The sequence below is a fragment of the Bombina bombina genome, chromosome 5 (assembly GCF_027579735.1).
Source record: "Bombina bombina isolate aBomBom1 chromosome 5, aBomBom1.pri, whole genome shotgun sequence".
NCBI classification, from domain to species: domain Eukaryota; kingdom Metazoa; phylum Chordata; class Amphibia; order Anura; family Bombinatoridae; genus Bombina; species Bombina bombina.
In genome coordinates, this window is record NC_069503.1 from 483374063 (window position 1) to 483401985 (window position 27923).

Here is a 27923-nt window from a genome sequence, read left to right on the forward strand (position 1 = left end):
TTTATGGGTCATAGTGATATTCTTAAGATCTGAAATTCTTTGTTCAGCCTCAGAGAGTCTGTGAGCGAATTGTTTTACTTCGTTAGATAAAGATGCAATATCTTGTTTAATCTAATTTTTTAAGATATCAAATTTAGGAGCTAGAGCTTCTGACATACTAATGACTAGTGATTGGATGTCTAGTGGCTCAGTCGCAGCTGAAGGATTAGAAGTAAATAATTGTGCATCTGTCGAAGTTTCAAGAGCCACTTTAATCTTTTTGTCTCTTTGTCTGCCCGTCATAACTGAAGGAGACGTTTTAGGGTGACTGTGAAAGTATTTATCCATAAATGATTAAATGGTTTCAGAATAAGATGAAAAAGGTGTGAATTGTGGTGAAAGTGCACAAGCTATTCGCTAGTGACAAAGAGAAAGGCCTTACCCAATTAACAAGATCTTGGTTAGAAAAAGGGGGTAATAACCCCCTTTATAAAGTGCAATTTGTGTCAAATTTGTGAGAGGTGAGTTCAGTGTAGGGGGGAAAAAAAATAAAAACTACAGAATACATAAGGATAGAATTTTTCTGCAGAACACCTCTGTCTCTGCCTATCTCCTAAGCGAGGCAAAGAACTACTGGGGTGGGGGGGGGGGGGAAGTAGGAGGGTTCTTTTTAAATGCTCTGGGTGTCTTTGCCTCCTCCTGGTGGCCAAGTGATGTATTCCCATATGTAAGAATGGATTTTGTGGAATCTCACTAGAAACACACACGTATAGTATAATAAACTGAGAGCTTGCAAGTGAGTGCTGGACTTTCTCTGCATGTTGTATTAATTTGTTTTGTAATTTTCCCTATCTTTCTTGCACCCAGACCTGTCTGGGGTTAACTGCCTGTGACTCTGGGGACAGCTTCCTGTGAGTGCCAGTGAGCACCCAGGGCTGAGCATGTTGCAGGGTCATGGGATGTGTGCCCGGTCCGGTCTGAGAGTGTAGTCCCCTTCCGTGTTTTGTATATGTCTGGGGTGATTACATAAGCCTGTGCACCCTTCACTAGTTCCCAGTTTGTTGGATTGAGAGCTTGCATTGTGTGGCTGTTTTAGGGTCCCAGGTTTTTGGAAGGGACCTTGACATGGTACCTGGGCTTGTCCCATTTTGCCAAATGTGGTAACTAACCCTTCCATTTTTGCTTTTAATCTTAGCTGAGAGCTTGTAAGTGAGTGCTGAACTTTCTCTGTGTGTTGTATTAATTTGTTTTGTAATTTTCCCTATGGTTCATGCACCCAGACCTGTCTGGGGTTAACTGCCTGTGACTCTGGGGACAGCACAGCTTCCTGTGAGTGACAGTAAGCACCTGGGGCTGAGCATGTTGCAGGGTCATGGGATGTGTACCCGGTCTGGTCTGAGAATGCAGTCCCCTTCCGTGTTTTGTATATATATATATATATATATATATATATATATATATATATATACACACACACACACACACACACACATATATATATATATACACAATCAAAGGAAACAAAGTAATGAAGAGTACAAATACAGTTTTGGGTTATAAGAATAAGCCTACAAATATTAACCATATGTTTAATAGGAATACAACTACAAGAAAAGTCAGAATATGTTATAGATTGCAAATTAAAACTTACAAATAGGGTTTTGTGAAAAGAGGGCTGCAAGAGGAAAGTTAGGTGAAATATCCTTCAATAAGAACAGTAAAAACTACTACTTTTTTATGTGCACATAACAAAAGTGTAATTATACTAGGATAGACATTGGAGTCTACACACACCAAACAAATATTTATTATATTTACAAAAGCATATTTCAGCCCTATTGTCACCAAACTGCATAAGTTATGTTAGAAATAAATGTTACAAAGTAAGTAAGAACTGGGTGATAAAGTTTGTAATTGGTTAAAGGGAAAGTAAAGTCAAAATTAATCTTAAATGGATTGGATAGAGCACGATATTTTAAAGAACTTTCCAATGTATTTCTATTCAATAAATTTTGCTTAGTTATTTGGTATCCTTTGTTAACAAGTAATGCTGGCTGAGCTCAGGAGTGCGCACATGTCTATAGCCATCTGGCAGCAGTGTTTACAACATTATTTATAGAAATGTTATACATAGTTACAAACATTGCTGCCATAGACTGTTATAGACATGTACATACTACTAAACTCCTATCAGTATACTTTGGTTGAGTCTTCAACAAAGGATACCAAGAGAAGAAAGCTAATTTCATAACAGAAGTAAATTACAAAGTTGTTTAACATTGCATGTTCTATCTGAGCCATTACAATTCAATTTTGACTTTACTGTCCCTTTAAGTAACATTATGTGTATGTGCCTTTCACAAGAACATATGATTACAGTGTTACATGCTACTGTGTGAATAACCTTTAAGGGGATACTGATCCCATCATGATTCAGAAAGAGCATACAACTTTAAGCAACTTTCTAATTTACACCTATTATCATTTTTTTTTCATTCTTTTGGTATCTTTATCTGAAAAAGCAGAAATGTAAATTTATGAGCCGGACCATTTTTGGTTCAGAACCCTGGGTATCACTTACTGATTGGTGGCTACATTTAGTCACCAATCAGCAAGCGCTACCCAGGTGCTGAACCAAAGATAGGCCAGCTCTTAAAGGGACAGTCTAGTCAAAATTAAACTTTCATGATTTAGATAGGGAATGCAATTTTAAACAACTTTCCAATTCACTTTTTTTGTTATCAAATTTGCATTTGGCAGTTTTTCACAGCTAGAGTGCGCAATTTCATGTGTTTGATATAGATAACATTGTGACCACGCCCGGAATTTACAAGTGAGAGGGCACTGATTGGCTAAATGCAAGTCTGACAATACAACTGAAATAAGGGGGCATTCTGCAAAGGCTTTGATACAAGGTAATCACAGAGGTAAAAAGTATAATAATATAACCATGTTAGTTATGCAAAACAGGGGATTGGGTAATAAAGGGATTATCTATCTTTTTAAGGTCGAACCGGAGATAAATGATGTGCTAAAATCTATCATTGTAGGAACTGATCTTAGTTTTCATCATCATCTTCATCATTTTGAACATCATCACAGCTGCACTGTGGACAAGCAGGCATATGGTCTTTATCTTTTAACCAACAGTAGATGTGTCCAGCAGAACATTTGTACCAGTAGTCTTGTCTCAGAATTTCATTGTTGAGAATGCATTTGTTGTTGTCTACCAAGCTAATAAGTTTCATTTCTATTGGCATATTTCTCAATTCAGCCCTTAGAGCATCAAAAGCTGCATTGTTATTTTGGATAGCCCTGCTTTGCTTGACAAGATTTTTGATTTTCTCAAGAGAAAACATGGTAACGTTTTTTTCAAGGATTAAAATCTCAACATCAACAGCTAATATGGATAATAAATGATAGTGTTGTTCCAAAAGGTCATGCTTACTTTTAGCATTTTTAACCTTGTTATAAAGAAAATTAATTTGTTTATCTATAAAAGGGGTCGGTTCCAGAGCTTCTTGCAACTTTTCTTTGATTGCACCAAGCTTCAGACAGAATTGTATTTTTTCACCTGCTAGCATCAATGTACGCAAAGTAATTGGACTTCCTTCTGCTTCTTGCATTAACTGAGTAACTGCTGGAAAGTGCCTTAATATTTCTTCATTTTCACTGAGGATTACTTCCAAATAATTCATCCATTTGTAAATGATTCTCTCTTTGATGGTTTCAAGATCAGCAAAAGTGTTCTTGATTATAGTACCAAACCTCAAACTTTGCCTAACAGGTGTTGAGCATGTCGGGCAAGTTTTAAACTTGATCATTTGATCTGGTTCCTCCTGATTCATCCATTTGGTGAATTCTGTTACTTCAAAAAAGTGAGAACAATCCATCAGCTGGACAAAACGGGCTAGTGGGTCAGCTTCTTTGCCAAAAACTATTTCACTCACTTCATCAGCATTACATTTTCTGCACTTTTTTGGACAAGGTTCCCCACATAGCCCAATGCATGGGTGACCACATTTAAGTTTTTTCCAACAAGGTTCATCACAAGCGTCCCTATCACAAGGCTCATAGCAAAGCTTTGTGCACTTCTCATGCTTGCACTTCCATCCACATGATTTATTACAAGAGGAGCATGGCTCACTGCATTTAGAAGAGCATTTTCCATGAAAACATTTTCTTTCACAGGTACGCAAGCAAAAGCAATCTGTTGAGCACTTCTGTTCACAGCTGTGACCGCAAAAGAGCACAATGCCACACTGCTTTGTACAGTCCATGTGAGATGCTCGTTTCAGACAAATGTCACAAGTCCCTGGGCACTGGTGACCACAACTTAGTAATTCTTCACATTTATGCGTACATGCCAATTTAGTTCCTTCAGTTTCTGCTTCAGACTTTATATAACAAAGAGTTGTAATTGTGTGACCACATTCCAGATTGACTGTTATCTTTTGCGGGCAGTTGCGAGTGCATTCCTGCCAACAGGTTCGGACACATTGGTGACCACATTCTATACTTTTAGTACAAGGTACTGTGCAGTGGAATCTAGATGGAGGCATGTGACAAGGGACATCTTGCATGTGTCCACAATTAGGAATCTGCTTTTGCACTAGCTCTTCACATCCCCCACAAAACATGCTGCATACTTTTCTGCACTTGTGGCCATTTTCACATTTTTTAGCACAAGGCTTCATACACTTGAATTCTTCATGTTTTGGGTCATAAGGGTGGCAATGAAGTGTACAAGCATGTCCACAAAGCAGTCGGAACTCACAAGGAATTTTACAACCACCTTCTGGGACATTCTCAAAGTCTTCTGATTTTGATACATAGCATACATTGTTGGGATGATTTTGGCATTGCAGTTTCAACTCTTTTCCTATTTGTCCATTTGCTTTTAGCATCTCATTAATTTTACTCCAAAGGGGAACCTTGGAGAGTAGTTGCATGTTTCCTATGCAAAATAGTCCTTTCTTGGCCCTGGACAAAGCAACACAAACTCGATTTGGTATCTTTAGGAAGCCAACATTTCCCTCTAAATTGCTTCTTACCAATGAAAGGATTATAATTTCATTTTCTTCCCCTTGATATTTATCTACCACGCATACTCGAACACCATTAAATGTAGACTTGGGCATAATCTCTTGTAAGCAGCGGAGCTGTCCAGAGTAGGTTGTAAGGATGGTGATCTCAGAGGGACTAAAGCCCTGATGTATAAAATAGAGACAGAGGGATTTGACAAAAGCAGCTTCATGCACATTCCGGTGACTTTTGCCTTCTTTAATGTGCTCTTCTAGGTGATCATGGTCCACAAAATACAGGTTGGCACAAACGCCCTAATGGTAAAAAATATAAATAAGTTAACACACGAATGTCCAATTTCCAAGACTGATTATACATAGCACATGAATTGTATTACATTTTTTATAGTCTATCAGTAAAACAAAAGTTATGCTTACCTGATCAATTTATTTCTTCAAGATGTGGTGAGTCCACAGGTTCATCTTAATTACTGTTGGGAATACCACTCCTCGACAGCAGGAGGAGGCAAAGAGCACCACAGTAAAAACTATTAAGTATCACTTCCCTACCCATAAACCCCAATCATTCGACCGAAAGTAAATGGAGAAAGGAAAGTAACACCAAGTGCGGAGGTGTCTGAGGTTTAGTCAAAATCCACAAAACAAAAAGGGTGGGTCCGTGGACTCACCACATCTTGAAGAAATAAATTTATCAGGTAAGCATAAATTTTGTTTTCTTATAATGATGTGGTGAGTCCACGGGTTCATCTTAATTACTGTTGGGAACCAAAACCCAAGCTAGAGGACACAGATGAATAGGGAGAGATAAAAACCAGCATGCCTAAACGGAAGGCACCACCACTTGAAGAACCTTTCTCCCAAAAGCTGCCTCAGCTGAGCTAAAAGTATCAAATCTGTAACATTTTGAAAAGGTATATAAGAAAGACCAAGTTGCAGCCTTGCAAATCTGTTCCATAGAAGCTTCATTTTTGAAAGCCCAAGAAGTGGCTACAGCTCTGGTGGAGTGAGCCTTAATTCTTTCTGGAGGCTGCTTCCCAGAGGACTCATATGTCATGTGAATCACCCCTCGCAGCCAACAAGCAAGAGTAGAGGCAGAAGCTTTCTGACCTCTATTCTTTCCAGAAAAACAAGCAAAAAGAGCAGAAGACTTGTGACAGTCTTTAGTCGCCTCCAAATCAAACTTAAAAGCATGTACCACGTCCAAATTATGTAACAAACGTTCTTTATCCGAAGAAGGTTTCGGACACAGAGAAGGCAGAACAATTTCCTGGTTAATATGTTTAGTAGATACAACTTTGGGAAGAAACCCCAACTTGGTGCGAAGAACAGCCTTATCTGCATGAAAAATAAGATAAGGAGAGTAAAACTGCAAGGCAGACAGTTCAGACACCCTTTGAGCCGAAAGAAATGGCCGACAGAAATAAAACCTTCCACGATAAAAGCTTAATATCCAAAGAATGCATTGGCTCAAACGGACGCTGGTGCAAAACTTTAAGAACAAGATTGAGGCTCCAAGGGGGAGCCACCGCCTTAAACACAGGCCTAATTCTGACCAAGGCCTGACAAAAAGATTGAACATCTGGCACATCCGCCAAACACTTGTGCAATAACACTGACAAGGCTGAAATCTGACCTTCAAGGTACTAACAGAAAAACCCTTCTACAAACAAGCCCTCCTGGAGAAAAGATAAAACTTTTTGGATTCTAACCTTACTCCAAGAATATCCCTTGTCTTCACACCAGAAGAAATATTTCCTCCAAATCTTACGGTAAATTTTCCTCGTAACAGGCTTACAAGCCTGAACCATAGTCTCAACTACAGACTCTGAAAACCCCCGCTTGGAAGGGATCAAGCGTTCAATCTCCAAGCAGTCAGCTTCAAAGAAACGTGATTTGGATGAAGGAAAGGTCCCTGAAGAAGATCCTTCCTCAGGGGAAGCCTCCACGGAGGTAGAGATGACATCTCCACCAGATCCACATACCAAATTCTTTGAGGCCAAGCTGGGGCAATCAGGATCACTGACACCCTTTCCTGTCTTATGCGAGCAATCACCCGAGGCAGAAGAGAAAACGGTGGAAACAGGTAGGCCATGTTGAAGTTCCAATCAGACACGCTTGAAGATCCCTCAACCTCGAACCGTAGTTTGGAAGCTTGGCATTTTGATGAGACGCCATGAGGTCCAGGTCCGGAATCCCCCATCTGGATATCAATCTGGAGAATATCTCCGGATGAAGTTCCCATTCCCCTGGATGAAAAGTCTGTCTGCTTAGGAAGTCCGCTTCCCAGTTGTCTACTCCTGGGATATGGATGGCTGACAGACAGCAACAGTGGTCCTCTGCCCACTGAATGATCCGAGACACTCCATCACAGCTAGAGAACTCCAAGTTCCCCCCTGATGGTTGAGTTGTGCCACTGAAGTTATGTTGTCAGACTGGAACCTGATGAACTGGCTCAAGGCTAACTGACGCCAGGCCAACAGCGCATTGTAAACTGCTTTCAGCTCTAAGATGTTGATCGGCAGCTCGGATTCCTCTCGAGTTCAAAGACCCTGAGCCTTTAGTGAATTCCAGACTGCGCCCCAGCCCACTAGACTGGCATCTGTCATTACTATCACCCAAGAAGGTCTCTGAAAACAGGTGCCTTGGGTCAGGTGATCGCAAAATAGCCACCACTTGAGAGAATCCTTTGTTTTCTGGTCTAGAGTTAACTTCGGAGATAGATCCATATAATCTCTGTTCCACTGCCTGAGCATGCACAACAGCAGAGCTCTCAGATGAAATCGGGCAAATGGCACTATGTCCATAGCAGCAACCATTAGACCAATTACCTCCATACATTGGGCAACTGAGGGAAGAGGCGTCTCCTGCAGAGATCAACAATAGGAGCGTGTTCGTTCTGGTCTCCGTCAGGAATATCTTCATCTGGACAGAGTCTATGATTGTCCCTAGGAACACTACTCTTGTAGCTGGAACCAGAGAACTCTTCTCCAGATTCACCTTCCACCCGTGAGGCCGGAGGAAGTCTAGTAACCTCTCTGTGTGAGATTCTGCCTGAGGAATGGAAGGGGCCTATCAGAATGTCATTCAGATAGGGAGTCACTGCTATCCCCCTGGATCGAACCACCGCTAATAGAGCTCCTAGAACGTTTGAGAATATCCTGGGAGCCGTAGCCAGAACGAAGCGTAAGGCCACAAACTGAAAGTGACGATCTAGAAATGCAAACCTCAGGAACTTGTGATGATCCCTGTGAATGGGAACCTGTAATTATGCATCCTTTATTCGAATGGTTTCCATTTTGATGGACAGAACCCTGAGGAATTTGTTGAGACATTTTAAGTCTAGAATCGAGCAAAAAGTCCCTTCTTTTTTAGGAACTACAAACAGGTTTTAGTAGAATCCCAGATCCTGTTCCAATCTTGGAATGGGTACAATCACTCCCAGAGCCGAAAGATCTTCTACACATTTTAAGAATGCCTCTCTCTTTATCTGGTTTACAGATAACCTGGAAAGGTGAAACCTGCCCCTGGGAGGACAACCCTTGAATCCTAACCTGTAGCCCTGAGAGACAATTTCCACCGCCCAAGGGTCTGGAATGTCTCTTAACCAAACTTGGGCGAATTGAGAAAGTCTGCCCCCTACTTGATCCAAGCCTGGATCAGGGACAACCCCTTCATGCAGTTTTAGAGTCAGCCGCAGGATTCTTGGTCTGCTTTTCCTTACTCCAGGACTGGTTTGGCTTCCAGGATGGCTTGTTATTATCCTGTTTGGACGAGGATGACTTTCCTCTAAAGTTACGAAAGGAACTAAAGTTACGAAAGGAACAAAAATTACGCTGACGTCCCTTTGGTTTGCTCTCTTATCCTGGGTCAGAAAAGACCCTTTCCCGTCTGTGATATCAGAAATGATTTCCGCCAAACCCGGTCCAAATAAGTTCTTCCCCTTATAAGGAAGAGCCATCAGTTTAACCTTAGATGAAACATCGGCTGACCAAGGCTTTAACCATAAAGCCCGTCTGGCCAAAACAGCAAAACTGGAGGCCTTAGCACCCAATCTAAGGACCTGCAAGACCGCGTCAGCGATATAGGAATTGTGAAACTTGAGAGCGCTTATCCTGTCCTGGATCTCATCTAGAGGCGTCTCCTCCAGTAGAGAATCCGTCAATGCGTCAAACCAGTATGAGGCTGCACTAGTTACCGTGGCAATACATACCACTGGTTGCCATTGAAGACCAAGATGTATATAAATCTTTTTTAAATAAGCCTCCATCTTCTTATCCATTGGATCTTTAAAGGAGCAACTATCCTCAAAAGGTATAGTAGTTCTCTTGGTCAAAGTAGAAATGGCACCCTCTACCTTGGGCACTGCAGCCCAAGATTCCTTAATCGATGACTCTACTGGAAACATTTTCCTAAACACCGGAGAAGGTGTAAAAGCCACTCCTGGCTTCTCCCACTCCTGGGCTATGATCTCCTTAGCCCTATTCGGTACCGGGAAAACCTCAGAAGAGGAAGGAACATCAAAAAAACTAAGTTTATTGGACGTCTTAGGTGTGACTACCGCCGGAGTCTCCAAAGTAGTCAATCCAAAGTAGCTAAAACCTCCCTTAATAGCAATCGGAGGTGTTCCAGCTTAAACCTGAAGGAAGATCCTTCACCATCAGAAAAAAACATTGCTCTGTCCGAATCTGAAATTTCACCCTCTGAGAGAGAGTGCACCTCGTCCTCAGATCTTAGAGGAACCTGAGGTTCAGAATTAGTAACAGATACCCTAGTCTCTGAACTTTTAGATTTCCTCTTGCGCTTCCCTGAAAATTTGGAAAACTCGGCCAGAGCTGCAGATACCGCTGAGGATACCTGTGAAGCAATTTCTGCCTTTAAAAATGCTCCACTGGGAGTAAGAGAGGAACCGCAGGACACAGTGTTAGATGCCATAGAGGCTTGGGACGAAATAGGAGAAGGCCCTGGTAACAAAAACGTATCTTTACCCTGTAATGTCTGTTTAACACAGGAAGAACAGAACTGCATAGGGGCTGCAATTTGTGCATCTAAACACAATAAACAAGGTTTAAATTGAGTGGACTCCTGATCCATATCAGACATGTCTGGTTATTACCCCAGCCAACCGAAAACAGTTAGCGCTATTCAACTAGAAATTATAAAGTAAAACTAAGCTAGATTGAAAAAGAAACAATTCAAATAATTTTATTTACTTAAAAATGTAACCTCTAACTTAGCCTCCCTCCGCACCTCAGTACACTGAGGTGCCCTTACCACCACCTGAAGCGGAACTCCGACTTCTATGCACTCCCTCACCACCTCCGCAGCGAACAGCACTAGGACAGCAGGCCCGATGATGTAATCAGACGCCTGGAAGGCACGAAAACCTCTCATCTGGATGCTGAGGAGGGGGGGTGGTTATAACTTAAACCGTTCGTCGGAACAGAGAAGAAAACTAAACATCAGCGCAGTGCTTACACAAAACGAGCACTCAATTAAACACAAAGTGTCCCATACTGTCTCTCCCAATCACAATGTGCCTGCAAACATGTCAAAGCGAACCCTGACTCCAGGAGTGAGCTAATGTCTTCCTTAGTATATTCCCACAGGGAATCTTAAGTGCCCCTCTCCCACTAGGAAGACCCCCACTTACCTGCTCAGCTGTCCGACATGAAAGACAGCTCCTAAGTATGAGAGGATACCTCTTCCTCACAGAGACTAGGTCCAGAGCAGATAGCAAAGTAACTAACTTAGATATCTGAAGTCAGGGCAGCCTAAGTGAAGGAAACACAGCAAGCACCATTTTGCAAGTTCTCACTGCTTTAAAGCCACCACAGCTCGACCGCAAATACTAATGTGGAATAAGGCTATACCCTGCAGTTTGCTCGAAGTAATCCATCTTCACTGAAAAATGTATTTTAATTACACACTAAACTTCACCTCCTCCATGCACTTAGAGGCAAAGAGAATGACTGGGGTTTATGGGTAGGGAAGTGATACTTAACAGTTTTTACTGTGGTGCTCTTTGCCTCCTCCTGCTGGCGAGGAGTGGTATTCCCAACAGTAATTAAGATGAACCCGTGGACTCACCACATCTTTAGAAGAAACACCTTTTTATGCAATTGCACTCTGAAAAGTGTAGATTTTCTAATTCTCAGATTTTTTTAAAAAAGCACTTCTTAAAGGGACATTCCAGCCAAAATTGGAATCCACGTGGATACAATTCAGTTTTGAATAGGAGCATTTTTGTAATATACGTGTTTTAGCAAAAATGCTTCAAATAAAAGCTATACCTGTTTCCACAGTGAATTTAAGTATGCACCATGTGCCAGCATTTTGAACACAGCACTTGCTCAGAGAGCCTAAGGTGCTGTGCCATCTGGTAATGACTCAATTTATTAATGGCTGACATGAAACAAGCCCCACTAATGTTCTCAGCATCTGCAGTATTTAAAATAATGGTGCACTGTGAAATTCTTGTTTTGTTTCACATGCACGTGCAGAGAAAAATGCTAACACTAAAACAGTGATAACTTTTACTAGAAACATTGTTGCCAATACATGTATATTGCAAATATGTTTCTTTTCAGAGATGTAATTAATCTATGTATATTTATATTTTGACCGGAATGTCCCTTTAAGGCTAACCCTGCTACATAACTTCCTGTAATTAGCTTTAACAGATAAGAACAGCAAAATAATGCACTTTATATTAGCACAATGACCACGACTAACCTTGTTGTCTGGAACAACTGCAGATACAAACAGTTTTACTTAAAGGAATATGAAATTCAAAATTTTCATTCATGATTCAGATGGATCATACATTTTTTTTTTTTATACTTTTATTTATATCCAGCAGTGCATACAGAGAGAAAAAGAAAAAACATAATTGGCGCCACGCAGGGCCCAAAACAGACAGCAGAGAAATCAAATGAAATTACCAACAGAAATATTAATCAATATAAACATGGTTTCTCTAAATTACATTGTATACTCTGCAGGAGGATTTTTCCTTTTTTTTTTTTTTACTTCCTATCCTAACAGTTTCTCAATCATTATGGCCTCCCTGTATATGATATTCTCAGTCATTATGACCTTTACAGTATATAAGTGGAGAAGGAGAAAGAAGAAGAAAGAGAGAAGAGAAAAAGACTTAATATTATGTGAATGTAAGGGCTGATCGTCGGTACCCACCTCTGTAACAGAGGCAGACCAGGATTCATCTATGATAGCTGAGAACTTTGAGATCTCGCAGCAAGGTCACTATTATATATACTCTAAGGTGTTCCCTATTCTTCCTATCATCATAGTGGATTCCTTATCCAAATCTGGGTATAAGGTCAAATTTTATAGTCAGGGTCTAGATTGGTGACGTGGCAGTAGTCACCACTAGTTAAGACAGGCCATAGCACTACACCATACAACATGCAGCCACACAAAACCACAAAAAAAAAAAAAAAAAAAAAAGGGGGAGGGAAAGGACTAGAGAGAGGGGGATTTTTATTCACCGCTCTCTATCTCCAGTTACCAAATGCCAAGAAGAACTATTTCTGAGTTCTTAAATGGGAAAATCAAGAAATCAATTTCCCTTTTTGGAAATGTTTTTATAAAAAATGCCCATTTATTAAAAAATGTTCTTATATCCGATTCTTTGTCAATATTTGTATCTTTTTGTTCTAGTATGCATTGTTTTTTTAGATAATTCTTGACTTCGATAATGGTTGGCAAAGTTCTCATTTTCCATTTTTTACAGATCAAGTATCTAGAGGCCAAAATAGAGAGATTTACTAGTTTTTCATTGCTCCGAGCGCTACTGTTAATATTTAAACATAAAATAATTTGATATAATGATAAAGTAGTTATTTCAATTTTCAGGACATTTTTAAGCCAGTATTCCAATTTATTCCAAAATCTTCTAATCTTGGGGCACTGCCAGAACATATGTATCAAATCTGCTGCAGGGCAGTAACATTTGGGGCATTTATTGAATTGTTGGTTATGCACTCTGAGGCCTCTCTCCGGGGTGAAATAAGCCCTATGAAGGAGCCTAAGATGCGCCTCTCGCCAGGTAGCCGAAATGGTGGTAGATGCGACTTTATTAATCGATAACTGAAGAGTTTTTGATACAATATTACTTTGAGGTATTAGAGAGGTCCAGATCGTTGCCAACCCTTCCAGAATAGGGGTGGCTTTACTGGCAGTGAGTATGCGATAACACGGAGCAATAGACATAAAGCCATTTTTGGCTAAAGTTAGCCAATCTTCCAACTTACCTAGCGCCCAGCACCAGTCAGCTTCTCTAACTAGTTCAGCGGTATAATGTCTTATTTGCAAATATGCAAAAAAATCTTTGTTAACCAGATTAAATTCAGTCTTCAATTCCTCAAAAGACTTAATACACTTTCTTTCGCTATCTATCAGAGAGGAGATCTTAACCAGGCAGTTGTTGTGCCATCGATTAAAGACAGCGGAATTTATCCCTGCTTGGAATTGTGGGTTTCCTATCATGGGAAGATAATTTGAAACAATACTGGTTATTGCCAAGAGTTTAGTTACTTTCCACCATGCTTTTATAGGATTATATATAGTTTTAAGTCTTTTGATTTTTTCTGGAAGTTTCTTTGGCAGACAATGGATTAAAGCCACTGGAGAATATGGTTCACAGATATTAAGTTCAAGTTTATTATTAAGAATATAATTCTTAGTGAAGATCCAGTCCATTATTATACGTGCTAAGAAGATGAGATTATAAAATCTAATGTTTGGCACTGCTATGCCTCCATACTCCCTTGGTGCAGTAAGTTTGGTAAAAGATATCTTGGATCTTTTCCCTTGCCATATAAATTGTATGAGTGCAGTATTGATTGAGCGAATATCTTTTTCCAACAAGATTAAAGGGACGTTCTGCAGAATGTAGAGGAGCTTAGGAAGAAGAATCATTTTAAACAATTCTGAACGGCCAGAGGTAGATAATGGTAGATGCTGCCAATCCTTTAATTTCTCTTTAATGCTAATTAGTATAGGGGATATATTCAACTTATATAAGTCTCTAAAGTTAGTCGGTATATGAATCCCAAGATACTTAAAGGAGTCGGAGACATCTTTAAATGGGGTATTTATGATAGAGCTATTATTTTTCCTCAACCAGAAAATCTCAGATTTTGATTTATTCACTTTGTATCCTGAGAAAGAGCTAAAGTGGTCAGTTATTTGAAGAAGTCTTGGTATATTAAGCTTTGTGTTAGATAGATAGATCAAAAGATCGTCGGCATATAGTCCAATCTTTATCTCAAAGTTCCGAATTTTTATGCCATCAAGAGATTCCCTTAGCATGATTGCGAGAGGCTCAATAGCTATATCAAAAAGAAGCGGAGAGAGAGGGCAACCCTGGCGCGTCCCCCTGTCCATTGGGATCGGGGATGAAACAGTGTCATTTATTATCAATCTTGTTTGAGATTGATTATGCAGATTATCTAGAAATCTATGGAAGTTTCCTTTAAGTCCGAAGTTTGTTAGAGATGTTAATATATGATTAAATGTCACTGAGTCAAACGCCTTTTCTGCGTCAATTGAAAGAATGGCTAAGTCCAGGGTGTCCTCTCCCTCCGCTTCAGAAGAGGGGAGGTTCTGGATATAATCCAGGGTAACAAGAAGTTCTCTAATTTTTGCTGCGGAGTTTCGCTTATTAAGAAAACCGGCTTGGTCTGTATGAATTATTTTGGGTAAAATGGTCTGTAGCCTATTTGCTAAGATAGAAGACATAATTTTATAATCAGAGTTCAATAAAGCGATTGGCCTATATGACTCTTTTTGCAATGGATCCTTCCCTTCTTTTAAGATCAAAGTTGTAAATGACGAGGAGAAGGAGGATGAGACCGATTTGCCGTTAAGATAAACATCATTGAAAAGATTACTCAAATAAGGTATTATTTCAGGTGATAGAATTTTATAGACTTCGTTCGGAAGTCCGTCCGGGCCCGCTGCTTTATTGAGAGAGAGGTTAAAGATTACTTTCTCTATTTCTTCTCTTGAAATAGGAGAATTAAGGCTAATTATCTCATCGGCCGAGACTATCGGATAAGTGATTTTGCTCCAGAACTCTGAAGCAATCGCAGCATCATATCCCCTACATGTGTATATATCTCGAAAATATTCTATGAATAGATCAGATATTTCTTCTGGTTTCATTACTTGCTTCCCATTGTGTGCGAGTCTTTCTATCCTTGGTTTGTTTCCTTCGTTTTTAACTAATCTGGCTAGCATTTTTCCAGATTTGTTGCCAAATCTGTATAATTTGGCTTGAAATCTGAGTTCTCTGTAGGTTTCTTGGGCCAGTAAGAAGGTATCTCTAATATTTTTAGCACGGATATATTTTGCCCAGTTTAAGGGAGTTTTTTCAAGTAGGAAGTGGTTATATGAGTTAACCAGAGAGTTGCACATTTCCCTTTCTCTCAGCTTAATCTTTTTAGATAGCGTAGCGGCGTAGGCCAAGATTTCTCCTCTAAGCACAGCCTTTGCAGCCTCCCAGAATAATTCTGGGCGCTGCACATAATCTTTGTTAAAATTAGCGTATTCAGTAAACTTGTTTCTGATCCAATTCTTAAATTTTAAGTCTGTAGTGAGATGGTAAGGAAAAAAAAATCGCGATGTTTTGGGCTTAAAATGATCAAGATATAATTCGAGGGAGATGGGACCGTGATCAGATAAGAGAATAGGCATTATTCCTGCTTTAACTTTTGTTATAGGTAGGTGTTCATCGATTAAAAATAGGTCAATCCTGGAAAGGGTTTTGTGAGCTTTAGAGAGGCAGGTATAGTTCTGGACTTCCGGATTTTGGACTCTCCAAATATCACGAATTGCAAGATTATGTTTAATTTTCTTAAGTATTTTAGAGTCTAAATTGTCTTTTTTCTGCTTTAGGTGTTTAGCCGTATTTCTGAGACGATCGAGGGGGCATTGTGGTGCCATGTTAAAATCACCCCCTACGATTAAATGGCCTTCACTAAATAGCAAGAGTTTTGATTGAATTAGGTTCCAGAAGTCTGGATCAGAGGTGTTTGGGCCATACACATTACAAAGAGTGTAAATTACTTGGGCAAGCTTAAGTTTTACCATAATATATCTCCCCCCAGGATCAGCCTCAGAGTGCAAAACCTTCACCTCAGATCTTTTCCCAATTAAAATAGCCACACCTCTTTTTTTCCCTACACTTGGTGCTACAAGAACTTCCTTAACCCATTGTGCCTTTAATTTTAGAGATTCTTCTAAGTTTAAATGGGTTTCTTGGAGGAAACCGATATCGGCGTGAACCTTTCGTAGATGGGCGAGTATCGCCTTTCGTTTAATGGGGGTCGAAATGCCTCCGACATTCCATGATACTATTTTCAATTTATTTATCTCTTGTGGCATTTACAGAGACAGGGAGGGAACAAAAGTGAGAGAAAAAAAAAAAAAAAAAAAAAAAAAAAAAGGAAAAAACACAAAAAAAAGAAAACAAAACACAAAAAATCAAGAAAAAACAAAGCAATCTATGCCCATTCATACAATCAACCAAACCATCCCCGACCCAAGGGGATTCCCTAGTCGTAAGACTTGTCTTTCCTTCAATTGTGGGTATCATCTTCTAGTGGAGTTAGGAGTTTACTGTCTGAAAAAAGCTCTCAGCCAACTGGGCATCCTCAAAAAAGTGTACTATATCATTCACTACAACTCTGAGTTTAAAAGGGTAAATTAAAGTCGCACGATGTCCGTTTTGTATGAACTTAGTGCAAATGGGAGCTAGCTCTCTTCTTTTAGATGCTGTGTGAGCTGAAAAATCTTGGAAAATCAGAATCGTTACATTATCTATGAGGAGTGGTTGGCTTTTGCGATAGTATTGTAGTATCATGTTTCTATCCTGGAAATTAAGTAGCCTCGCTATAATAGGTCTCGGACGGTTGGAATTTTTAGTGCCTAAGCGAGGATTGCCTACTCTATGTGCTCCACTATAATTGGATGATAAGTTGGGGGAATTTTTAAGGCTTTAATAAGTGTGTCTGATATAAAAAAAGTTAGATTGTCATATTGCTTGTCCTCTGGAAGGCCTATTATGCGTATGTTATTTCTTCTGGAGCGATTTTCTAGATCCTCCAGTCTGTCATAGATTTTTTGAATATTGCTACTTGATGCCTCAATCTTTGAACTATGAACTGTTGTTAGATCTTCCAGATCTGACACTCGTTGTTCTGCTTCCTGAATTCTATTGGAAAATTGTTTGATCTCTTGAGATAGTGACAGAATATCTTGTTTGATCTCTGTCCTGAGGGCTTCAAACTTAGGAGCAAGAGCATCTGATATATTAGTAACCAGAGTCTGTAAGGTAATAGATTCAGGAATGGCTACCCTGTGAGGTGAAGTTGGTAATATCTCAGCAGCAAGTTCATGAGTGTTCTTAGATTTCTTGTCCCTTTGCCTGGCTGCCATGTTTGGGGAAAGTGTCTTGGATGAAGTGGAAAGGAATTTGTCCATACGCTACGTGAGTGTGTGTAAGCGTATGAAGTGAAGAAAAAAAAAAAAAAAAAAAAAAAAAAGGGGGGGGGGGGGGAGAGTGAATGCGAAGATCCCGGGGGGGTTAAATCCGGGAAAATGAGAGTGTGAGGAAGTGGTGGTGGAGGAACGTGTGAGGAAGGAGGGAGAGAAAGAAACAAGGCAGTCAGGAAGTTAATTATATGAATGTTCTATAGAACAGGACAGTGAAGTTAGAAACTGCTTTGTGCGTGATCTACCCTTGAACTGCTCTATTGGTGTCTATTAAGGTATATTGTAGTTATTTATTTTCTAAATGTGTGTTTTTAGGTTAATATATTGGAATGAGAAAATTATAAAGCAGAAAAGGAGAGAGAAATAAGAGTCTAGAGTGAGGCTGAAATAGTTGTGAATTTACTACAGATTCAAGTATATGAAGTTAATAAAAAGTTCAGGTGGTAAAGTGCTAAGAAGTACTCAAGCTTCTGTAATGTATCTCAGAGAGACCAAAAGGATACTTACTAAAATAAGTAAAGTCTGTATGAAGTCTCTCCCTCTTTTTCTTATAGGGAATAAAATTGTTAATTTGTTCAGCAGTTACAGTCTAGATAAGTATCTCCTACTAATTTGCTATAGAGGTAATTAAGAAAATATTTTAGCCTGGGCCGTAATTAAGTCTACTTACATTTGTGATTAATCGGGGACACTTTAAGTGTAGATATAAAATTTCTAGCCCGTTTGTGACAGATATAAGAGGAAAGAAAAAAAAAAAAAAAAAAAAAAGGTACAGCCTCAAAGTAGTCTAGTTCTCATAGTTTTGTTCTCTCTCTTCCCCTGCAAATCTTTACCTACAGCTAGAGGCCAAATGTAAGGTTATATTAAAAAGGCAATGTGATTTTAAATCAAGACAAGGCTTGTCTATTATATTAAGTTATGTGCCCCTGTAATTTTTCCCACAGTAGAAACAGAAAAGAGATACTGTCTTATCAGAAAAATTATGTGTGGTGGAAAACTACCTTAGATAGTGAAAAATATTAGGAGATAGCCTGTTCTGTTCATTTTAAACAGATGAGATAAATCAACCATAACTATGACCAAGAACAAGGAAATTTAAACATAGACCAAATAGCAGTAGAATTATAGTTCTAAAGTCACATATATTGTATGAAAAGATGACAGAGTATGGCCCTAAGTCAGCAATGCAGGATATAATATTACATTTTTGGAAGAAGAGATATAATGATTAGCAGTTCACAGTGATTTTACAGATATAAGAAATATATTTTCTCCTCTTCCCTTTACAGTTTCAGACAAAATTAGTAAGCATGTCTAATTTATCCAAAAAAAAAAAGAAAAAAAAATAAGGGAAATTTTTTCTTTTCCCTTCTTCTCTTTTCCCTACAAACCAACCAGCACAGCTTACTTGAAAATTAGGGTGGATATAGGCTTCTTAATGTGGACAATGCTTACAACAAAGAGGCTAATTTATTAAACATTATATTGTAAGGGTAAACAGTTCCTTTCAGTGAATTTAAACAATCTAGGACAGGAACATGAAAAGACAAAAACAGAAAAGACAGAGAAAATGTCCAGTAGCTTATTATTTTATCCAAGGGGATAAAGCTTTCCCCATTAAGTGATGAGTGAGTTGCCCATAAGGGCCAGGTTAAGTGCTGAACTGTTAATCGTTTGCCTTTGTCCCTCCTTATCCCCCTTTACCAGGTTTTGGCTTTATCTGAGAAATGTAGTTTTATAAGACAGGGGTAGGGAGGATAATGCTGATATTTTCAAATAGCCGAAGGAAAGGAAGAAATCATCAATATTACCCGCTGGAGATCTGAGGAACATCCATGACCGAGGGAGACCCCCCTCTAAAGCGACCCCTCTCGCGCAGCACCGGTGGGAGAGGGGGCGCCTATTCAGGACCGCTGAGGATGTGAGCTGTCGCTCATCTGTCAAGGATTCTGGCCAGTCCGGAGAGCGAGACTGCAGCGGGGATTTTTTCGCCTGATGTCTGGGTGGTACTCCTGGAGGCGAGCAGCGGTCGGGTCCCCTCACGCAGCACCGGTGGGAGGGGACTACGCGACCGAAAAGGAAGTGCCGAGCTCCAAGCCTCTCCACCCCTCTCCTCCCTTGATGACGACCTGTGAAGGAGACCAAGTCGGGCAGAGAACCCCGGGTCCGCAGACGATGCCGGATATCAGCAGCAGGAAACCTCTCTTTAACCGGGTAAGATCGTAGGGGGGGGTCAGTAACACTACAGGTCTCAGAACAGCGGGGAAGAAGAACAGCGGGTAAGACTATAGTGTGGTATGCTGCTTTGGGACAAATCCTCCGGTTGTATAAAGGAAGTTCAGCGTAGGGGAGAGACAGCAGACTCCTTTAGATATTACCCCTTAGTAAGGCAATATATGAGGAAAGGGGATAAAGTCTTATAACTGCTGCAATAAGCAGCCCAGTGCATAGGTACGGCACTGTGTAGGTTCTGGAAGCGGTGGGATTAGCTAACCAAGCCAAAAACCTGAGACAGTGGGTTTGAGCGCGAAAGTACCGCCAAGGCTTGTAGTGGAGGAATTGCTGCACAGGTGATTCACCTGACCAAGCACCTGAGCTCCTCCTCCGGAACCTCGATGGATCATACATTTTAAACAACTTTCCAATTTACTTCTACTATCAATGTTGCTTTATTCTCTTGGTATCCTTTATTAAATGAGCCAGTGGCATCCACCAAACAGCAAACTCTCAGCTCCTGAGCCTACATAGATATGCTTTTCAACAAATGGTTGTTGTGCTATAAAGACTTAAAGTAGCTTATTCTAATATATTTAGAGCATGCACAATATAAGCAAACCATTGTAAACATTAATGAAGATATTCTCAGTAACAGCATTAGGCATCATTTGTAAGACCTGTAGTTTCAACTATTATATATGATATTGTATCCTGGAGGGTAGTGAGTTCCTGTAGCATGTAGGTGTGTGTGTATATGTATATATGTGTATATGTGTGGGGTGGAGTGTTCGTGTGAATATTTATAAATACATTTATTATTTATTCTATTATTAACTGAAAAATTACCTTAATATTGGGAAAATTGAGAACAGACTCATGGTTTTCCAGTCGATCATATATATGTGGTGTTATCAAACGAGCAATTTCAGGCCTCATGCGATGCTGAAAAAAATGTTCAGTGAGTTAGTTACAAGAAGTAGGTGTAAAAGATAGTGTTTGATTAAGAGACCATTCTATTAAAAAAGAAAAAAGCTTCACTTTATATAAACAATATGAAAATAAAACAATAAGTTGGTCTGTTTAGCAACCCTCATATTAAACAGTGAAACTAAACAATGTCAATGAGTTTGTACACAACGAAAATTGTACACAACGAGTTTGTACACAACGAGTTTGTACACAACGAAAATTCCTGAATTATCATCCTGCTAACAGTAAGCCAAGAGAGATAAAGTGGAAAAACAAAATGTATACTTACCTGATAAATTTCTTTCTTTCCGGGCAAGGTCATTCCAATTACTAGTGGGATATTCAACTCCTGGCCAGCAGGAGGAGGCAAAGAGCACCCCAGCAAAGCTGTTAAGTATAACTTCCCTTACCCATAATCCCCAGTCATTCAGCCGAAGGAAAATGGAAAAAGAATAAACACAAGGGTGAAAAGGTGCCTGAGGTTTACTCAAAAAAACCTGCCGAATTATAATTAAAAAGAGGGTTGACTCTCCATGTCCGGAAACAAAGAAATTTATCAGGTAAGCATAAATTTTGTTTTCTTTCCACTAACATGGAGAGTCCACAACGTCATTCCAATTACTAGTGGGAACCAATACCCAAGCTAGAGGACACGGAATGAATAGGGAGGGAGAAAAAGGCAGGAGGACCTAAACAGAAGGCACCACAGCTTGAAGAACCTTTCTCCCAAAAGAAGCCTCGGCCAAGACAAAAGTATAAAATTTGTAGAATTTGGAAAAAGTATGCAGAGAGGACCATGTTGCTGCCTTGCAAATCTTTTCCACAGAAGCTTCATTTTTGAAAGCCCAAGAAGAGGAGACAGCCCTAGTGGAATGAGCCGTAAGTCTCTCAGGAGGCTGCTGTCCAGCAGTCTCATAAGCCAAATGAATCAAACTTCTCAACCAGAGAGACAGAGTAGTAGAAGTGGCCTTCTGACCCTTAAGCTTTCCAAAGAAAACAACAAACAGGGCAGAAGATTGCTGAAAATCTTTAGTAGCTTGCAAGTAAAATTTTAGAACCTGCACAACATCCAAGTTATGCAAAAGACGTTCCTTTTGAGAAGAAGGATTAGGACAAAAAGAAAGAACAACAATTTCCTGATTAATGTTTCGATCCAACACCACCTTAGGGAAAAACCCCAATTTAGCACGAAGGACCACCTTATAAGCATGAAAAATAAGATTCAGGGAATCACACTGCAGAGCAGAAAGTTCAGACACTCTGCGAGCAGAAGCAATAGCAACATGAAACAAAACCTTCCAGGATAACAATTTTATATCAACAACATGCATCGGGTCAAACGTCTGCTGCAAAACTTTAAGAACTAAATGAAGACTCCACGGTGGAGCAACAGGCTTAAACACAGGCCTGATTCTAACCAGGGCCTGTAAGAAGGGCTTGAACATCTGGTACGTCTGCCAGACGTTTGTGCAAAAGGATAGATAAAGCAGAAATCTGTCCCTTTAGGGTACTGAATGATAAACCCTTCTCCAAGCCATCCTGAAGAAAAGACAAAATACGGGGAATCCTCACCCGGCTCCAGGAAAACCCCTTAGATTTGCACCAATAAAGATATTTACACCATATCTTTTGGCAAATCTTACGAGTAACAGGTTTCTGAGCCTGAATCATAGTTTCAATGAATACTTCAGAAAAACCACATCTAGACAGAATTAGGCATTCAATCTCCAAGCAGTCAGCTTCAGAGAATCTAGGTTTGGATGGAGGAAAGGACCCTGAAGTAGAAGGTCCTTTCTCTGAGGTAACCTCCATGGAGGTAGAGATGACATCCTTATTAGATCCGCAAACCAGATCCTGCGAGGCCATGCAGGAGCTATTAGGATCACCGTTGATCTCTCCTGCTTGATATGAGCAATGACTCGTGGAAGGAGAGCAAACAGACGAAACAGATATGTCAGAGAAAACCTCCAAGGAACTGCTAGAGCATCTATCAGAACATCCTGAGGATCTCTTGACCTTGAGCCGTACTTTGGAACATTGGCATTTGGCGGGACGCCATCAGATCCAACTCTGGAACCCCTCACTGGAGGGTAATCTGAGAGAACACTTCCGGATGGAGAGCCCTCTCCCTGGGATGAAAAGACTATCTGCTCAGAAAATCCGCATCCCAGTTGTCCACTCCTGGAATGTGGATGGCACAGATAGGAGACAATCATGGGCTTCCGCTCACTGCAGAATGCGAGTCATCTCCTTCATGGCTAAGGAGCTCCGAGTCCCTCCCTGGTAGTTGATGTAAGCCACTGAGGTAATGTTGTCCGACTGGAATCTAATAAACCAGACAAAAGACAGTTGAGGCCACACTGAAAGGGCATTGAAGGACCCCAAACAGCTCCCCAGCCTGATAGGCTGGCGTCTGTAGTCACACTTTCCCAGGGAGGTCTCAGGAAGCAAGAGGCCCGAGACAGATGTTCCTGTGACACCCACCACGAGAGAGTCTCTAGTTAAAGGGTCCAGAATTATCCTCTGTGATAAATCCGAATGGTATCTGTTCCATTGACGGAGCATACAAAGTTGCAGCGGACGTAGATGAAACTAAGCAAAAAGAATGATGTCCATGGATGCCACCATCAGGCCAATCACTTACATGCATTGAGCCACAGATGGACGGAAGGCAGACTGGACAGAAAGACAGGAAGCAAGAATTTTGTTTTTTCTGACCTCCCTCAGGAAAATCTTCATGGACAGGGAATCTTTTATAGTCCCTACAAAAACCCACCTTGGTAGATGGAACAAAAGAACTATTTACCAAATTCACCTTCCACCTGTGGGAACATAGAAAAGACAACAGTATCTCTGTATGAGATTGGGCTAGTTGAAAAGATGATGTCTGTACTAAGATGTCGTCTAGGTAAGGCGCCACAGCCATTCCCTGGGACCTGATCACTGCCAATAGCGCCCCCAGAACCTTTGTGAATATTCTGTGAGCTGTGGCCAGGCCAAATGTAAGAGCAACAAATTGGAAATGCCTGTCCAGAAAGGCAAACTTCAGATACTGATGGTGTTCCCTGTAAATGGGAACATGAAGGTATGCATACTTTAGGTCTATGGTCGTCATAAACTGACCTTCCTGTACCAAAGGAAGAATGGAATGAATAGTTTCCATCTTGAGGAACGGAACCCTGAGGAATTTGTTGAGACACTTGAGATCTAGAATGGGCCGAAAAGTTCCCTCCTTTTTGGGAACCACAAATAGATTTGAATAGAATCCTAAACCCTGTTCTCTTAGTGGTACTGGAACAATAACCCCCAGAGAGTATAGGTCCTTTACACAGCTTAAGAAGGCCTCCTTCTTTATGTGGTTTGAGGATAGTCTTGATAGAAGAAACCTGCCCCTTGGAGTGCAAGACTTGAATCCCATTCTGTCGCCCTGGGATACTATGTCCACCGCCCAAGGATCTGGGACATTGCGTATCCAGGCTTGACGAAAAAGAGAAAGCCTGCCCCCCACTGGAATCGGGGGCGGAACCTTCATGCTGATTTAGAGTCAGCAGAAGGCTTCTTGTTCTGTATTCCCTTGTTCCAGGGCTGGTTGAAATTCCAAGTGGATCTGGATTGGTCAGGTTTGGAAGAGGAGGAAGAATACTTTTGTCCCTTAAAGTTACGAAAAGAATGAAAATTAGAAGTCCGGCGACCTCTAGGTCTATTCTTCTTGTCCTAAGGTAGGAAAGATCCCTTTCCACCGTAATCTCTGAAATTATCTCCGCCAGACCAGGTCCGAACAGAGTCTGTCCCTTATAAGGTAAAGCCAAAAGCTTGGCCTTAGAAGAGACATTGGTCGACCAAGATTTTAACTACAGAGTTCTGCGTGTTAGTACAGTGAAACTAGACATCTTAGCTCTCAGTCGAATTATCTGCATGTTGGCATCGCAGATAAAGGTATTGGCCAATTTGAGAGCCTTGGTAGTATCCTGGATCTCCTCTACCATAGTTTCCTCAGTAATAAGGTCACACCAATAGGATGCAGCACCCGCAACCATGGCAATACTCGCTGCAGGTTGCCACTGTAATCCTTGATGGATGTCATTTTTTTATGTAAGCTTCTAGCTTCTTATCCATTGAATCCTTAAAAGAGCAACTATCCTCTATAGGAATAGTAGTTCTCTTGGCAAGAGTAGAAATAGATCCTTCAACTTTAGGAACCGTGCACCATGAGTCTCGAATAGAGTCAGCAACAGGAAACATCTTCTTAAAAACAGGGGAAGGGGAAAAGGGAAACCCTGGTTTATCCCATTTCTGAGCAATAATTTCAGACCTCCTCAGAAGATGGAGAATCATAAACTCTATCCAATTTAGAAGACTTTGTGGGTTTAACAGCAACCGAACGCTCAGAGTCATCTAAAGTAGCTAGAACCTCCTTCAGTAGTAACTGGAGATGTTCAAGTTTAATATAAAAATTAACCTCTTCAGATTCTGAAGATTTATCTGCTGGAGTGTCAGAGTCTGAGATCTCACCTTCAGAAGCTACTGAAGCATTCTCCTCGTCAGACATCTGAGAAAGATTGGCTAATGCAGTCCTTACGCTTACCTGATGAAGGAAAAGCTGACAATGCCGCAGTTACTGCAGAAGAAATCTGCACGTCAAAATCCCCAGGTAAATAAACACCCCCAGGGGGATGAGAGGACACAGAAGGCACATTATGAGAAACCATTAAAACTAAACTCCAAGCAAATCAAAAATATAAGGTTATTAAAAATAAAAACGGTTTATACTTTGAGCTGTATAACAGAGTCAAAAATAAAATAAACAGGTAGATTCTGAGTTATGTACGCTATAGGGAATTTAACAAACGCAACAAAAGTTGCGTTATTTCACCCTCTATAGCGCAGCCATTACAAGTTTTGAAACAGCCACCTTGTGCATGCGATATGGTTGCGTTGAGCTCCATACCACACAAAATACAAGCGTTGTTTTGACGTGCTCGTGCACGCTTTCCCCATAGACATCAATGGGGAGAGCAGGTTAGAAAAAACCCACCTGCGATCGTGGAAAGAAAAGCTTTGTTATGCAGCCCCATTGATGTCTATGGGGAAAAAAAGGTAACGTTTCAACCTAACACCCTAACATAAACCCTAAGTCTAAACAACCCTAATCTGCCGCCCCCGACATCGCCGACACCTACATAATGTTATTAACCCCTAATCTGCTGCTCCCGATATCGCTGCCACCTAAATAAATCTATTAACCCCTAATCTGCTGCTCCCGATATCGCTGCCACCTAAATAAATCTATTAACCCCTATTCCGCCGCTCCCCGATATCGCCAACACTAAATAAAGCTATTAACCCCTAAATCTCTGGCCTCCCACATCACTACCACTAAATAAACCTATTAACCCTAAACCGCCAGCCCCCCACATCACAACAACGTAAATTAAACTATTAACCCCTAAACCTAACCCTAACAACCCCTAACTTTAACATAATTAAAATAGAGATGAATTAAAGTTACACTTATTAACTAAATAATACCTCTTAAATCCTATTGGCTGATTTGAACAGCCAATAGGAGTTTAGCAGCCCTAATTCCTATTGGCTGATTAAAATTTTTCAGCCAATAGGAATGCAATGGTACCCCCAGTATAAAAGGGGTACCCTGCATTTCAATCCTCAGTGTGCGGCGGACGATCGCATGAAGAGGACCTCCACGTCGGATCAATGGACCTCCGCCTTGGACCTTCGCCTGGACCTCTGCCTTGGACCTCCGCCTCCGCGCATCGACTGCTCCGCCTCCGCAGGGATGAAGAAGATGCCGGTCCCGCAATGGATGAAGATGGAGCCGGCTGGATGAAGACCTCTTGCCGCCTGGATGTCCGGACTTCAGGAACCATAAGTGGATCTTCTGGGTTAGTGTTAGGATTTTTTAAACTTTTTTGGGTGCATTTTTTTTTTTCAGAGCAATGCAAAAGAGCTAAATGCCTTTTTAAGGGCGATGCCCATACAAATGCCCTTTTCAGGGCAATAGGTAGCTTAGGTTTTTGTTAGAGTTAGGTTTTTTATTTGGGGTGGGTTGGTTGGATGGTGGGTTTTACTGTTGGAGGAGTCTTTGTGTTTTTTTTTACAAATAAAAGAGCTGTTTAACTTAGGGCAATGCCCTACAAAAGGCCCTTTTAAGGACTATTGGTAGTTTATTGTAGGCTAGTATTTTTCGTAATTTAGTTTTTGTTATTTTTTGTAATTAGATAGTTTGTAATTTTTATAGTAGTGTTAGGATTTTTTTAATGTGTATTTTAGTTTTCTTGAATTGATAGTTAGTTTAATTTTAGTTTAATAGTTATATTAGTTTAATTGTTAGTTTAAACTTAGCTTTTTTAATTTGACAGGTAAGTTTTAATTTAATTTAAAGGGACACTAAACCCAAATTTTTTCTTTCATGATTCAGATAGAGCATGCAATTTTAAGCAACTTTCTAATTTACTCCTATTATCAATTTTTCTTCGTTCTCTTGCTATCTTTATTTAAAAAGCAGAAATGTGATGCATAGGAGCTGGCCCATTTTTGGTTGAGAACCTGGGTTATGCTTGCTTATTGGTGGGTAAATGTAAGCCTCCAATAAGCAAGCGCTATCCATGGTGCTGAACCTAAAATGGGCTGGCTGCTAAGATTTACAATCCTGCTTTTAAAATAAAGATAGCAAGAGAACAAAGAAAAATTGAAAATAGGGGGATATTTATCAAAGGTCTGTCGGACCTGATCCAACTGTGCGGATCAGGTCCAACAGACCTCGCTGAATGCGGAGAGAAATACGCTCTCTGTAGTCAGCATTGCACCAGCAGCTCTTGTGAGCTGCTGGTGCAACGCTACCCCCTGCAGACTCGCGGCCAATCAGCCGCCATCAGGGGGTGTCAATCAACCCGATCATACTCGATCGGGTTGAATTCCGGCGATCTCTGTCCACCTGCTCAGAGCAGACCGCTGCTTCATAACTGCTGTTTCTGGCGAGTCTGAAGACTCGCCAGAAACACAGGCCCTCAAGCTCCATCCAGAGCTTGATAAATGGACATCTAGGAGTAAAGTAGGAAGTTGCTTAAAATTTCATGCTCTATCCGAATCATAAAATAAAAAAATTGTGTTCAGTGTCCCTTTAAGATAGGGAAATTGTAATTAGGTTTAGGGGTTACTAGTTTAAATTAGTTT

The 27923-nt window shown here is 40.5% G+C and overlaps 1 protein-coding gene across 2 annotated transcripts in view; it reads right to left on the reverse strand.

The window, feature by feature from the left end:
• Positions 1-1526: 1526 nt before the first annotated feature.
• Positions 1527-27923, reverse strand: part of LOC128660496 (NFX1-type zinc finger-containing protein 1) — a 325702-nt gene continuing 299305 nt past the window's right edge. For both annotated transcript variants that reach the window (XM_053714391.1, XM_053714390.1), the window contains exons 17-18: positions 20607-20702; positions 1527-5318 (exon numbers count right to left, since the gene is read on the reverse strand). In XM_053714391.1, coding sequence (XP_053570366.1) covers positions 3039-5318; positions 20607-20702 — 2376 coding nt within the window. In that variant the 3' untranslated portion in view covers positions 1527-3038. The remainder of the gene's footprint in view (positions 5319-20606; positions 20703-27923) is intronic.